The sequence below is a fragment of the Saccostrea cucullata genome, unplaced genomic scaffold (assembly GCF_032062105.1).
Source record: "Saccostrea cucullata isolate Sc308-1 unplaced genomic scaffold, CSIRO_AGI_Scuc_v1 ctg2581, whole genome shotgun sequence".
NCBI classification, from domain to species: domain Eukaryota; kingdom Metazoa; phylum Mollusca; class Bivalvia; order Ostreida; family Ostreidae; genus Saccostrea; species Saccostrea cuccullata.
Genome location: NW_026930184.1, coordinates 74,072 through 87,761, shown reverse-complemented (window position 1 = coordinate 87,761; position 13,690 = coordinate 74,072). Strand labels below are relative to the sequence as shown.

The 13,690-nt window shown below is 31.8% G+C and overlaps 2 protein-coding genes and 1 long non-coding RNA gene across 3 annotated transcripts; all 3 read left to right on the top strand.

Annotated features, from left to right (window-relative positions):
• The first annotated feature begins 666 nt into the window (after positions 1–666).
• LOC134283185 (small VCP/p97-interacting protein-like) lies at positions 667–4,901 on the top strand. The gene is made up of 3 exons (XM_062765638.1): positions 667–763; positions 4,138–4,305; positions 4,560–4,901. The coding sequence occupies exons 1-3, from the start codon at positions 704–706 to the stop codon at positions 4,572–4,574; spliced, it is 243 nt and encodes an 80-aa protein (XP_062621622.1). The 5' UTR covers positions 667–703; the 3' UTR covers positions 4,575–4,901.
• A 2,152-nt stretch (positions 4,902–7,053) lies between these two features.
• On the top strand, positions 7,054–12,347 carry LOC134283184 (uncharacterized). Its single transcript, XR_009995436.1, has 3 exons — positions 7,054–7,080; positions 11,953–12,055; positions 12,154–12,347. It is a non-coding gene; the product is annotated as an uncharacterized LOC134283184 (long non-coding RNA).
• Positions 8,128–10,371, top strand: LOC134283186 (uncharacterized). The gene has a single exon (XM_062765639.1). It carries the CDS (start codon positions 8,128–8,130, stop codon positions 10,369–10,371), a length of 2,244 nt encoding a protein of 747 aa, XP_062621623.1.
• Positions 12,348–13,690: the final 1,343 nt, after the last annotated feature.

The following is a 13,690-nucleotide window of genomic DNA, read 5'->3' as shown; positions in this document are numbered from 1 at the left end:
GAAAAAAAAATGTTTACAATTATTAATGTTCATCAAGTTCATTGGGATATCGAGTTGAAATATAAATTAATAACTATTTTTTACTTGATATGAAGTCGTCATTTTACATGTATCTAAAGTTGAGTTGAAGGTCGAGACAATATATATATATTTTTTTAGTAATTTCTGTTATATATACATGGTTATATATAAAAAGAGGTCGACTATAAATGTTTACAATTATTAATATTCATCAGATTTAAATACAAGATTGTGGGAAGGTGTGGTCTCCATAGACTATAAGTTGTCAATGAGAATCTCCATCATCTTCATTATCTCAACCTCAAAATAATTTAAATTCAAGACAGTTTTACTTAATCAAATAATAAATAATTATTTATAAAGAAAATTGAAAATTGTTGTAATATTAGCATTTTTTACAGATGTCCTATGAAAAAATAAATGTTTTCCGGAACTTTTTTTGAAAGATTTGCTTGATTTTGAATAATGAAGATGTATACTTCAAAATATCAATTTATACGATTTTAATTTTTTTTTTTTTAAATAATAGGACATATTTTTTTAACCTTTGCTTTCAAATTCCTATCTTTCTTTTGTCATTATTGTTTTTTTTTTTTCATATTAAACTTTACCAGTCTATTTTCAATCGAGATCGGCATTCATTATTCCCCGAAAAGTGAAAGTAGGTTTTGCGTAGAAAAAAATGGGTATATGTTTACCGTGTTTAGGAGGACAGGCTGATGATTATGACCAACCAAGTCCGGTAAGTTTCGATTGTAAAAATTATTAAGCCAACAGATTACTTTAAATTCACTGTAACTTGATATTTAGCACAGTAGTAGAAATTGACAATGCCTGAACATTGAACAGGTCCAGTACAATCACTAGTCTAGATTTAGCTACATAGATAGAATTACCTACGTACATGTAGCTTTCTTTACCTACTTCAAGTAGCTTTATTTAGCTATTTCAATGCAACTTTTCAAAGTTTTTCTTAGTATTAAAAAGAGACAAAAAATCGCAATTAAATGGCTATTAATATTTATTCTAGGGAGGTTTAAAAAAAACAATCCAAAGCAGAGATAATTTATACATTACTGCGTTTGGACAATTTAGAGCAAAACATGCAATTCCATTGTTTGGTTAACTGTCCTCTCTCATGCATGTGGTGAGGCATGGCTGAGTATGATTAATTCACATTGTGCTGAATAATGACCGACCTATTATTGTATTAACCGGAACTGGACTTCTTTGTCATTTCTTACTGTCGGAACACTTCTAGTATACCGGTACCAATTAATATGGCGCTAAATTAGGTGCCGCCGAAGGCGGTGTAGAATATATAGACGATCGCGTGAGCGATCGACAAAATCAAAAAAGAAGCCACAAATTGCAAGTTTGACCCCAAATTCGTGTTCCTCGTGAAAAATTGGGTTTAAAAAACTGGTTTTTAAACACAGTTTTTTAAATGAGAAGTAAAAGATTTCGTAAAATAACGTACTTGTCTAGGAAGTAAATTTTTGTATTGTGCGTTGTATTAGGAAGGTAGTTTTCCACCAATTATTTCTGCTATATTTTCTTAAACTTGGTAAGACAAAGAGGGAAAATCACCGAATCGACCTCCAATATGGCGGCCAACGGGAGGTAACTTTCGCTAAAAGTAGGCCTATCGAAAACTATCTATCAATAAGAAAGCATAAAATAACGTCTCCTCTTACGACACGTTTTTATACAGATTTGTTTGTGTTAATATTTTACATGAGATGCGTCAACGTAATGACAAAATGCCTGAAGGATTTTCAAAGTGCAATTTTTAAAATTTTTTGATTTTTGTACGAAATACAGGGATCTAACAAATATTAGCTTATTACTAGTCGTCAGTGGATTGAATTGTGCATCATTATCGATTTGAAAGGAATTCTGAATATTTGGACATGATTAGGAGGTCAGGATATCGAGCTGCAGCTAACGGTAAGTCGCTTTTACAATAACTTGCCTAAACTCAGCGCTGACAATAGAGTTGATTTAGCCGAACTTTCATTTCTTAAACTTATTAAATAATTTCCTTTGTAAAGCAAAAATTTCATGAACTAAACCAAAGTGTAATCTGATATTTTATCCACGACCCTTTATACCTGATTCATGCAAGTTTTTGGTCACAAATGGCACTCATAGTGTGTTTTGTATAAAGCAAAAATTACATAAATTAGCCAAAAGTCAGAAAGATTACAGAGTGGATTTATAAAACAACCCAAATTTTAAAAACTATATAACCTAACCCTAATCACTCGATCGGATGCGTTTTGTTGAAGCTAGTGGGAAATTGCTGTTTGTTTACATTCTGCATAGCAACGGCAAGGGAAATAACTGTTCATGCGCAATCGCGTGATTCTGGGGACCGGCATACTAGAAACTTCCCCTTACTGTCATACATAGGGCCAAAACTTTCAGAATTTTGATTGCAATTGCGCAGAAAAAAGACATTTCTTCAAGAGTGATTTTTTCATGAATTGTTTTCAGATGAGTTCAAAGTTGAAAATGATCACTGCATCAAAATTATATTTTCTGCACACCCTGAGAAAAAGGCTTTTTTATAAAAGTAAATTGATTTGGTAGCTAAATAAAGCTACCTCAGGTAGGTAAATAAAGCTAACTAAAGTAGGTAAATCAAGCTACGTAGCTAAATCTAGTCATTGTACCTGACCTGTTGAACTCTCTGTTGGATGTATTTTGTAAATTGGGATGACAGTAACCATATACGTTTCTTTTGTGACATTATAAACTTTTCCTCGTTTTATAAAATTAAAAAATTTGGCTCTTCAAGCTTTTATTTTAATTACTTTATACTGCATCGAACAGAGTCAACAGACATATTTGAATGCTAGATGTACAGTATTCTCTATAGAGAAGTGGGCAATCTTTCGCCCCTATCCACTTCTCTTCACAAGCCTTCATGTTTTGATTATAAAAAAGCCGTGTTAAATGTAGAATCGGTGACGGCCAACATTTAAACAAACATTTTATCTTAAATATGTCTGATTTTAAGTAACAGTTGTGTAAAGTTAACAATATCAACATAAATAAATACAACTGTCACAAGAAAACCAACCTTTAGGAGTTGTTAATCCATTTTCTCAAGTTCTCCACCCCGGATTTAAATTTTGAGGTAGAAGGACACTCTGAGCTCCACAGGTGGCTCATGCCTTGCACACTGAATGGACATAACAAGGTCAGCTGAGGATTGACAATTGTGATAGCAAAGCATTAATAGTTTGAATCCTGGAATGAGAAATTGTAAACATGGATCATAAAAGATATTTAAAGTTTGGTTTTCTTGTGACAGTTGAGTTTATTGTCCTCCGCAAAAGCGAGGGGACATTAAATCTCATTCGTCTGTCCGTCAGTCTGTCATTTTGTCAGTCTGTCCGTCTGTCTGTCCGTCACAAAAACTTTAACCTTGCCCATAACTTTTGATTTATTGGAGCTATGACTTTCATATCTCATATGTGTATTCCTTGTGAGAAGACCTTTCTTTGGGTACCATCAAATTTAATGTTTTGACCTTGACCTTAGAGTTTGACCCACTTTAACACAAAAAATACAAACTCTTACTTTGAACATATCTTTTGAATGGTAGAAACTAGGACTTTCATATTTCAGATTTGCATTTATTGTGTCAAGAACATTCATTGAATACCAACAATTTTGACCTTTTAACCTTTACCTTAGAGATTTCTGTACTTATGAAAAAACTTTATATTGGCCATAACTTTTGAACGGAAAGGGCTAGGGCTTCTGTACTTCACACATGTAATCCTTGTGAGAAGACCTTTCATTGGATACCAATAACTTTGACCCTTTGACCTTGACCATGGAGATTGACTTAATTTTCAAAAACTTTGACCATGGCCAAAATTTTTGAACGGTAGATACTAGGACTTTATATTTTTCAATATGTATTTTTTGGTCGCAAGACCTTTCATTAGATATTAACAACTTTGACTTTTTGACTTTTCCACTTCTCCAAAGAAAACAGGTATAATCATCAGATCATGGTAAACATGGGAAAATTGCAAAAAAATTATCAAGATGTATTTCGCTATGTTCATAATCAATAATTTTTTTTTAAAACAATAGGAAACCAGGAGGAGACAGATGGCTGAAGCAGCAGAAAAGAGGAAGAGAGAGGACGAAGGGAGGGGTGTTAAAGACCCTGAGGCGTTAAAACGTAAACAGCAGAAAAGGGAGGAGATAGAAAAGAAGGCGGAGCAGTCAGGAGGGGGAGGAGTGGAGGCGGGGCTAAGGGTAATGATTGATAATTATTGTTGCATAAATTATTCAGATTTAATATATAATGAATAATTGACATATAAACTTTATTGTTGTTGATATTTTTTCAATCAATTAATATTAAGAAGCTCAATAAAAAAAACAAATATGATTTTTTTATATTGGACTAAATTTTTCCAAAGTGAACTTATTCATTGGTATAATACATCTACTTTATTTGCAAAAATGTTTTAGAAACAAACATTTCATTTGATGTATGTATTTTACAGTGGCAAGTAAGCTAAGAGAAAAAGAACTTCTTAAAAGAGGCAGCATTCTCAGCAGAATTGGTAATTGGAAGAGAGAAATTAAGTTGAACAAATGTGGACTGTCATACTTTTAGTCAGTCTATCATGAAGCCAGGTAGACAATTAACAAAGTTAATATTTTAAAAAGAACCCTTTTTCAATGTGGCCTAACGTAATGTCAAGAAAAAAATTGCTTGTATATGTGCTTTATTTATACTACAACCAATATGGTTAGGAGATACATGTATTGATTACTAGTATACATATGTGATGGATATTAATGTGATTGAAATTTTTTATGTATGAAGTTTATTTGTTATTTTAAGTTTATATGTAAAATATTAAAATATTTACAATTTTATAAAACATTTTTTGTTATATGAGTTGTTAAGATACTAAGTTAAATTCTAAATCCCTTATCAGATATATTTGTATTCTTCAATATTTTAATTCAAAGAGAGTCATATCAGAGATTTCAGGAATTTTCCAGCAAGTCCAGCACAATCATCTCTTGATTTAATTATATGACTGAAAATAGCTATATAGCTTTATTAAGTTCAAAATAGCTGGATAAAGCTATTTGAGTATTTTATTATATGCAGTTTTGCTGGAAAATGTGTCAGACTTGTAGGGATTTACACAGTTCATGCATGCATGCGCAGCAAATGATATTGCATGGAAGATCATAATAATATCAGTGATTAAGTCCCACATACATGTACAAATAAATTACATAGAATACCTTATTCAAACTTTGCTTTATAGTAAATATTGCTTTATTTCCTCCATCTTGTGTGAATTAATGACTTTTCAAGCTTTTGCTTTGAATTCATTATTAGCTCACCTGAGACGAAGACTCATGTGAGCTTTTCTAATCACATTTTGTCCGGCATCTGTGTGTCTCTCCATCTATCTGTCTGTAAACTTTTCACATTTTCGACTTTTTAAGAACCACTGGGCCAATTTCAACCAAACATGCCACAAATCATCCTTGGGTGAAGGAGATTCAAGTTTGATAAAATGAGGGACACCTTCATTCAAGGGGAGATAACTGGGAATTAATAAAAATTCGGTGGTATGTTTTAAAAATCCTCAGGTAGTGTAGATTCAAATTTGTTCAAATCATGACCCCCATTAGTAGGGCGGGTCCACAATGGCCGACCAAAGTTTTACATAAAAAAAATTGGAAAATTCTTTAAAAATCTTCTTCTCAAGGATAGCAAAGCCATAATTGATCATATTTATATGGAAGCAGCCTCAGGTAGTGTAGATTCAAGTTTGTTCAATTCATGACCACTGGGGGTAGGGCGGGGCCACATTGGCCAACCGAAGTTTTATATAGAAATATATAGGAAAAATTCTTTAAAAATCTTCTGTTTACGTGCGGGACCCGAGTGATCGAATTGGGATCGTACTTGGAATGTCCAAGTCTTATGACAACAAGTATAAATGCAAGATATACAAAACAACAAATTCAGTACAGTATAATTTGTCCAATCCGGCTACCGCCGGTTCCATAAAATTTGGCCGGAATAGACAGAATCCGGAGTGCAGGAAAAATGCAGGAAAATATAAATTTCGAAAATTTTCGTTGTTTATTTACAAGTACATCATATACATATATATTATTAATAAAATTAAATGATGAAATCAATTACTATTTTGGAGTGTAGAAATTTATTTTCTTATTTGTTCACGAAGTAAAGTTCCGAAGTTTGAAAGTCGGGTGAAATGTTACCTCAATCAAAATATACAGGCATGCATAATATAGGCCTACTATGTATCAAGCGGACCGGGTTTCGCTTGTCAAAGACCTCATTCAATGTATTAACAGTAATGCACAATTATTTACGATATGCTAATTATTAGATTGAACTTTTAATTTTATGTAGCTATTCCAGTTGACGCCATTTTACACTAAGGACGACAACTCCCGCTGACTACCTGACAGCCATATTGGATGAGATTGTGGGTCAGTGCAGACGCGTAAGTAATGATTTATCTGTAAGTGATAATTACAACCCTGTCATCTCGATCTTAAATAATTTTCCGTTTTTTAATGACAAAAAATGCATAGACAGTTGTTAAATTGTTTAGAATTTGGTTGATACAGGTATTTTTAAGAATTCAATTGAAATGCAAGTTGAAAGAAGTGTAATTGGGGTGTATTTCACTATTTCATATAATTGTGGTATGTGATTGCGGTGATTTTTTTATGTAAAGCGATACATTATACATTTATTTTGATACTAGCATATTAAAAAAGGCGCAAACTTGTTGCGCTTTTTTGGTTAGAATAAAAAACGTAAACTTCGATGCTTGCTCAGTATATTATTACCTCCCTTCCATTATAGTCTGTTTTTTTTAAAAGAATATTTCTGGTTTAAGATACATTTAAGTAATGCCTTGAAAAATTAATTTGATTTATTTTATTAAGGTTCACATATCTGTGATCTGTGAAAGTGGCACAATACCATTACTCTGAAAGAATTTTCCATACAAGGTAAATATTATCACAATACCATACTTTCTATTATTCTCTTTAGATAAGTGGACAGGCTTTGCCCTACATCCACTTTCCTTCACAAACCCTCAAGTCTTCCAGATTCAATAAATGAAGACCTGTGAAGAAAAAAAGGATGTAGGCGAAGCATGTCCACTTCTCTAAAGAGAATAAATTTCTATGTGTGCTTTTAATGTTTGTGTCGTCATGCTTTTTGTGCTGTTGCAAATGTATGTGTAAAGCTTATCAATGTATTGTCATTATGTTCACTTCATACAGCATATATATGGTAAAATTCTAATTAACTGCACATTCATATGCACCATGTCTCTAACAAATGAGAATGTAAGTGAAATTTTCATAAAAAATGAAGGCAATGTTGCAAATACATGCAAGGCTATATGTGACTGCCTTCAGTTGGATTCAGCTTCAATAGTAAAGTCAAGTTTGTTCTTGAAAGTCCAAAAAATATTCAAAGAACTTCAAAGACTCAAGAAATACAATAATAAGGAAAAATATAACATATTTGGAAACAAATTATTCACATTACCAGCTAGTAAAAAAAATATTCAATCAACATCGAGTTCTTCAGTGTCCATATCTACTACTTCTGTGTCAACGTTGACTTCTTCTGTGTCAACGTTGACTTCTTCTGTGTGCACATCGACTTCTTCTGTGTCAACATCAACTTCTTCTGTGTCAACATCAACTTCTTCTGTGTCAACGTCGACTTATTCTGTGCCAACATCAACTTCTTCTGTGTCAACGTCGACTTATTCTGTGCCAACATCAACTTCTTCTTTGTCAACGTCGACTTATTCTGTGCCAACATCGACTTCTTCCATGTCAACGTCGACTTATTCTGTGTCAACATCGACTTCTTCTGCGGCCTCATCAACTTTGGCATCCTCATCAACCTTTGTGGCCTCATCGACTTCTTCATCAACAGATCTTTTACAGGATATTGAAAAAAGCATCAGAATTCAACATCTTGAAAGAGAAAACCATAAATTGAGAGAAAAACTAAGGAACATTAATGTTAAATCAATGAACCAGAAACTTAAAAGAAAATCTGAGAAAGTTGTACATTTACAAGAAAAGGTAAATGAATTTGAAAAAAAAGAAACTGAAAAGAAATATAGTAGAGTTGAAAAGGGTGTGCAGTGCAACGTTTTAAAGTCATATATTGAAGACTTGAAAAAAGAAATTGATGCATTGAATGCAGAAAGAGATGAAAATGATGATATGAAAGAATCATCAGAATTTGTACATATTGAGAAAAATGTAGATTTTAGAGAAAAATCAAAGGGCAGACCTTTCAATTTTAAGTTAAGAAAGTTATACTATTTTTTTATCAGTAATAATATTGGTGTGCAGCATATTTCTCCTGTTGTTGAAGCTGTTTTAAATATTTTTGATATTCATGTAAAAAATTTACCAAGTAAGAGCACAACAGCAGTTTTATCTAGTGAAATGGGTGTTTTATCTAGAAATCATGTTAAAGAAGAGCTTTTAAATAGTAAAAACATTACAATGCACAGAGATGCCACCACTAAAAAGGGAAAACATTTTTATGGTTTGCAATTTAATACTGGAAATCAATTTTTAACTGCTGGAATCAGAGAAGTGCCAGATGGCAAGGGTGAAACATATGTAAATAGTACGAAAGAAATGTTGTCTGATATTTCAGAGAAAGAAAGCGATAAAAAAAGTATTTTAGAATCTGTATCTTGTTTTATGACTGATAGAAGTTCCACGGAACAGAAAGTAAATTTTATTTTATCTAGTGAAATTTCTCACGATGTTCATTCTTTTAAATGTTCAGTGCACCCTCTTTTACAATTTTCAGATGTTTGTTTACAAGAGTTTTATAATATTGAAAAAGAATTAAATATTCATTTTGATGGACATTCCAGTACACCTAAAGATCCTTATGTCATGTTTATTTTAAGAAGTGTTTCAAAATTTTTTTTTCAAGACGGAGTAGGTGATCCGAAATTTAGTCGAGTGTTTTTGAAAAGTCACGGAACAGACAAACTCCCTGTGATGAATGTAAGAGGAAATCGTTTTAATTTGTGTTTTTATAATGCTGCTGGTACATTTTTTATGCATCAACTTCTTTTACAATATCTTTTATCCTCGAGGAGTTCTTTTAATGTTGTTTTGAATGCAATTGTTACATCATTGCAAAGCAAAGTATTTTTAACAATTTTGAGAGCTCTTGGTTTTATATGTAAATTTATTACTGAGCCATACTGGCAGAAAACTTTAGAGTTATGGAATATTACAAGTATAAACACTGTGTATCAAAGACTTTTATATGTTTTAAATGTTATTCATAAAAACCCTTCAGCATTATTAAAAAGGGAAATCAAACTGTTTGAAGGTCCAGATTTTTATGACCCTGTGTCAGATTTTTTATGTTCTATGTCGTTAAATGATGACCTTACATGTGTTTTTATTAAGAGGTGCATTAGTGTTTTAATTGACAAGGCAAAGAAGTTGTTTGCAGATTTTTTAGAAGGAGGAAAATATTTTAATTCATGTTCAACAGAATTTTTTAAAGAATGTTCATCATGTTCGACAAATAATATAACCATTGAACGGTTAATGGGTCAGTTAGATTTTAAACTTAAGTATGCTGCCACCTCATCTGTAAATACAATTGAGAGTATTTTAATGTATAATAATAATAAAACAAAAAAATGGTTAGAAAAAAAAAGTGAAAATGAACAGAGGAACATTGTAAATACAGCTAGAAAAGACAGTAGAGCTTTTTTAATTGAAAGTAAGAGAAGGAAAGAAGAATTATTTAACAAACATTTGCAGACTATAAAAGAAAAAGAAGAGGAGAACAAGAAGAAGAAAGAAAGAAAAAATGATGCCATCGACAAAGCGTTAGACGATATTCACAGACATGGATTATGGGCTTCAGAGACTGAAATTAATGAAAAATTGTGCATTTTAAAGACAAAGAAGGAAAAAATGACAGCCTTAAAAACTCAGATTAATATTTATAAGAAAGTTTTTAAAGTAGAACAAGAATTTAGACATTTATTGTGTTTTAGCAAAAAAGGAAAAGTATTTGACGAGAAACAATTGAAAGAAAATTTGATTACACTACTGAAAAAAAGAAAGGAATATCAAGAAAGTATTGCATGTAACACCAACCCGAGGGACTTTGTATCCAGACAAATATTACACACATGGACAGATAATGGAGAGGACATTGAATGGGAGGGACAGATTTTAAGCTACAGCAATGGGGTGTTTAAAGTAAAGTCATTTTAAAAAGAGATATATTATTAATTTCACTGTTTAACATTCACTAAATAATACTGCTCTATTTTAATTACAAAAGAGGTATGTAACAATATGAACGTACCAGAATCTTATCATTTTTAATAACTTTCATACATTTCATTTATTGTACATATCTTTTAAACTTTTATTACAGGCAATTCAATTTCATTTTCAAAAATTGATGTAATGAATACTTTAAAGTGATAGTCTTTTAAGTTTCCACATAATAATTGATGAAAAACTTCAAGTTACATACCTAGCACTCTGAATATTTATGGTTTCAGGCTTTAATTATTTTTATGCCCTCTTCCATGAAGGAAGGGTATATTGCTTTGCAGGTTTTTGTTGGCCGGCCTGTCTGTCTGTCTGTCCACCAACAGTTTCCATTAATTTTCTTTGCAGAGTTTATAAGTTCAGAAATGACTTTGAAATATTCCGTTTGTTGGCCATTGTCGCAAACCACTGCCAAAATGTATGATCCTCTCCCATTCTGGCTGTGGTTGAACGAGGAGAGAATTCTTTGTAGCTCATTAAAATATTAACCAATGCAAGTAAAGCATAGTTGGATAATGAACTTTATCGCGACCTTTCAATATCCAATCACAGTTCACAAAATATTCTTTGTATACTGTTGATGTCAATGTTGTGATGTAAACAAAACTTCCCACTAATTGAATATGACGTCACAATAGAGAGACATAAATATTTAAGATTACAACACTTTTTGTGCCCAAGAAGCAATGGGTAGGAGAGAGCTTTATGCGGACTCTAGACTGTGGCTCGAGATGATGGTTGTTGGAGTGGGGAAATAAGTGCTTCACAAAACACATCTTGTTTAATTAATTAACATTATGAAGTAAATGTTTAAAAACCCATGGAATCAAATGGTTTTCTTATAATGTATTTATATTGATTAAAGACAGATTTATTTGCCATATCATTTTCATAGAAATGGGTTTATAAACAAGGAATTTATTGCATGATGTAATGATCTTAGCAGGGTTTTGTAATGGTGCATATTTACACCAATACTTTTATGAAAGCATGTCACAGCATGCATGCAAAATTTATATATTTATTTCCAATCTTACAGAAAAACTCATTTACTATTGCCAAAAATACTGCAAATTCTGTACAATGCAAAATTTAGTTTTGGTTCCCCAGCTATATAAATGATATTAATTTTGGAAATGCATAAATTAAAAAAAAAAAAGAAATAGCAAACTATGGTAATCAATATTGCTGAGTTTTACTGTATTTATAATGATAAAATTGTGTAACAAAACTTATTGTTCATAGGTCATTAAAAAATAACTATGCATAAAGTACAACACCATATTATGAACAGTTGTTTCTGTCTTGTATGTTTTTGTCTTTGTGAAATATAACCATGTATTTATGTTATTTAATGATGTAAATGAAATTTTATTTGAAAGCAAAGTAAAAACATCAGGAATAAGACATAAATGAGTTTCAGCTATTATTATGATTGCATCATTCAGGGTTACTATAAACCATTCAAGTGAGTATAAATATATATACTTATATCTTTATATATATTTATTTCAGGTTCTGTACTGGAATGATACCGAGAAGACGGACAGCAGCATATTTGAGCTAACAGAAAGAGAAATCAATACAGACATCAAAGAAGGGAATTTATTTTTCAAAGGTATGTTTAAAAAAAATTCTAATATAATTTAAATTAAACATTGAGCTGATTTAGAAAAAATATTGGTTTCTACTTAACAATGAAAATTCCTATTTTAGACACAGGAGCAAAATTGGATCACAGTTATAGCACATTTTGAAGCAGACTATAAGGTATGCCTTACAGAGTTACCTTCAAAATGTTATTAAATTTTATTGGAGTTATTCCTCTTTGGTAACATTAGTGGTGTAATTTTATCTATATATGGATCTAATTTACATATTAATTAGCAAACAACCAATGAAAATCTATTTATTTATAACTAAGTTACACACATACAAATAATATTTTTGTGCTTTAGAATTAAAAAACTCTTTTTTAATTTTTAGGTGGAATAGCTATTTTATGTAAAAAAAATTACGTCTTCCTCAACAGTGTTATGGCGCCATTTTGAAATGCGTTCGATTTTCGATCCCGATTTATATTTTGATTTTTAAATCGCACGTACATATATTTTTGTGTTTATGTTATAATGTGGTAAAAGGAGTTAAAACAAAGTTAATTTTTTTAAATTGTAATTTAATCATATAATATATTTTTCAAGTGGACTGTGTAACCGCCGCATTTAACCGAGTTCGTCTCATGGCACTAATAATCATGCTTATGTAAACACAGATTATCACATTCCCCACGAAAGGTGTAAATTGCTTTGAAGTAACCCAGGTGTGGCCGGATTAGAGGAAATAATTACCGTTAATTATGATCAGTTGGGACCAGTATGGCCGTTCGGAATACAGAATAGACAGTATCCGGACTACACAGAATTTTTTAAAATGAATTTGTTAAAGAAGTGCATGGGACTAAAATTTACGGACGGAATGGACAAAAGTCCGGAGTACTCAGAGTCCGGATTAGACAAATTTTACTGTATATACAAATATAGGGTACACTTGCCTAGTTTTAATTAAGTTTAAGCAATATATACAAATATAAAGGACACTTGTCTAGTGTATGATTAAAAAATAAACAGAATCCTGCCACTTGGCTATATCAACGCCACTTGGTTATAGTATACGAACGACTGATTACCCACTTGACTTGGCTAATCCCCAAAGCCACTTGTCTATACCGGCCACTTGGCAATAGGGCCACAATGTATTCCTATCCACTTGGCTAAGCAGGCGCCACTTGGTCACCTCTGAAACCTTTTCGCTTTCACAAATGTCACTTGGCTGTACACGCCTACTGCCTACACAGGGTTTACCCGATTTATGCTATAAGTATCCCATCGTACTAGTAGACTACTTTGGCTATACTTTAAACTTTCAATTCTCGTCTGCTTCTCAGTCAGAGATTCGTCTTCATCAACTGAATACAAGTGTACAGAGACGTAATCCACTGGCCATTTGCCTTCTTATCTAATCTTAACAGTAATACTTTTCAGTGGCTAATTATGCAGGAATACATTTCCGTAAATGCTGCATTTCATTTCCGGAAATATGCATAACATTTCCGACATTTTTTGTTTTCATTTCCGACCTAATTTTCTTTTCATTTTCGGAATTTACCATGCGACAATTCAATGTTTTCTAAATATAAATAAAAGAAAATGAAATTTAAAAGTATAAATTATACCCCCAAAAATCTATACATATA

Bases quoted from the DNA above. Each gene is read 5' to 3' on its own strand.
- LOC134283185 (XM_062765638.1), top strand. From the start codon at position 704: ATGGGTATATGTTTACCGTGTTTAGGAGGACAGGCTGATGATTATGAC. The intron at 764-4,137 runs GTAAGTTTCGAT...TTAAAACAATAG, and splicing joins ATTATGACCAACCAAGTCCG to GAAACCAGGAGGAGACAGAT.
- LOC134283186 (XM_062765639.1), top strand. From the start codon at position 8,128: ATGAACCAGAAACTTAAAAGAAAATCTGAGAAAGTTGTACATTTACAA.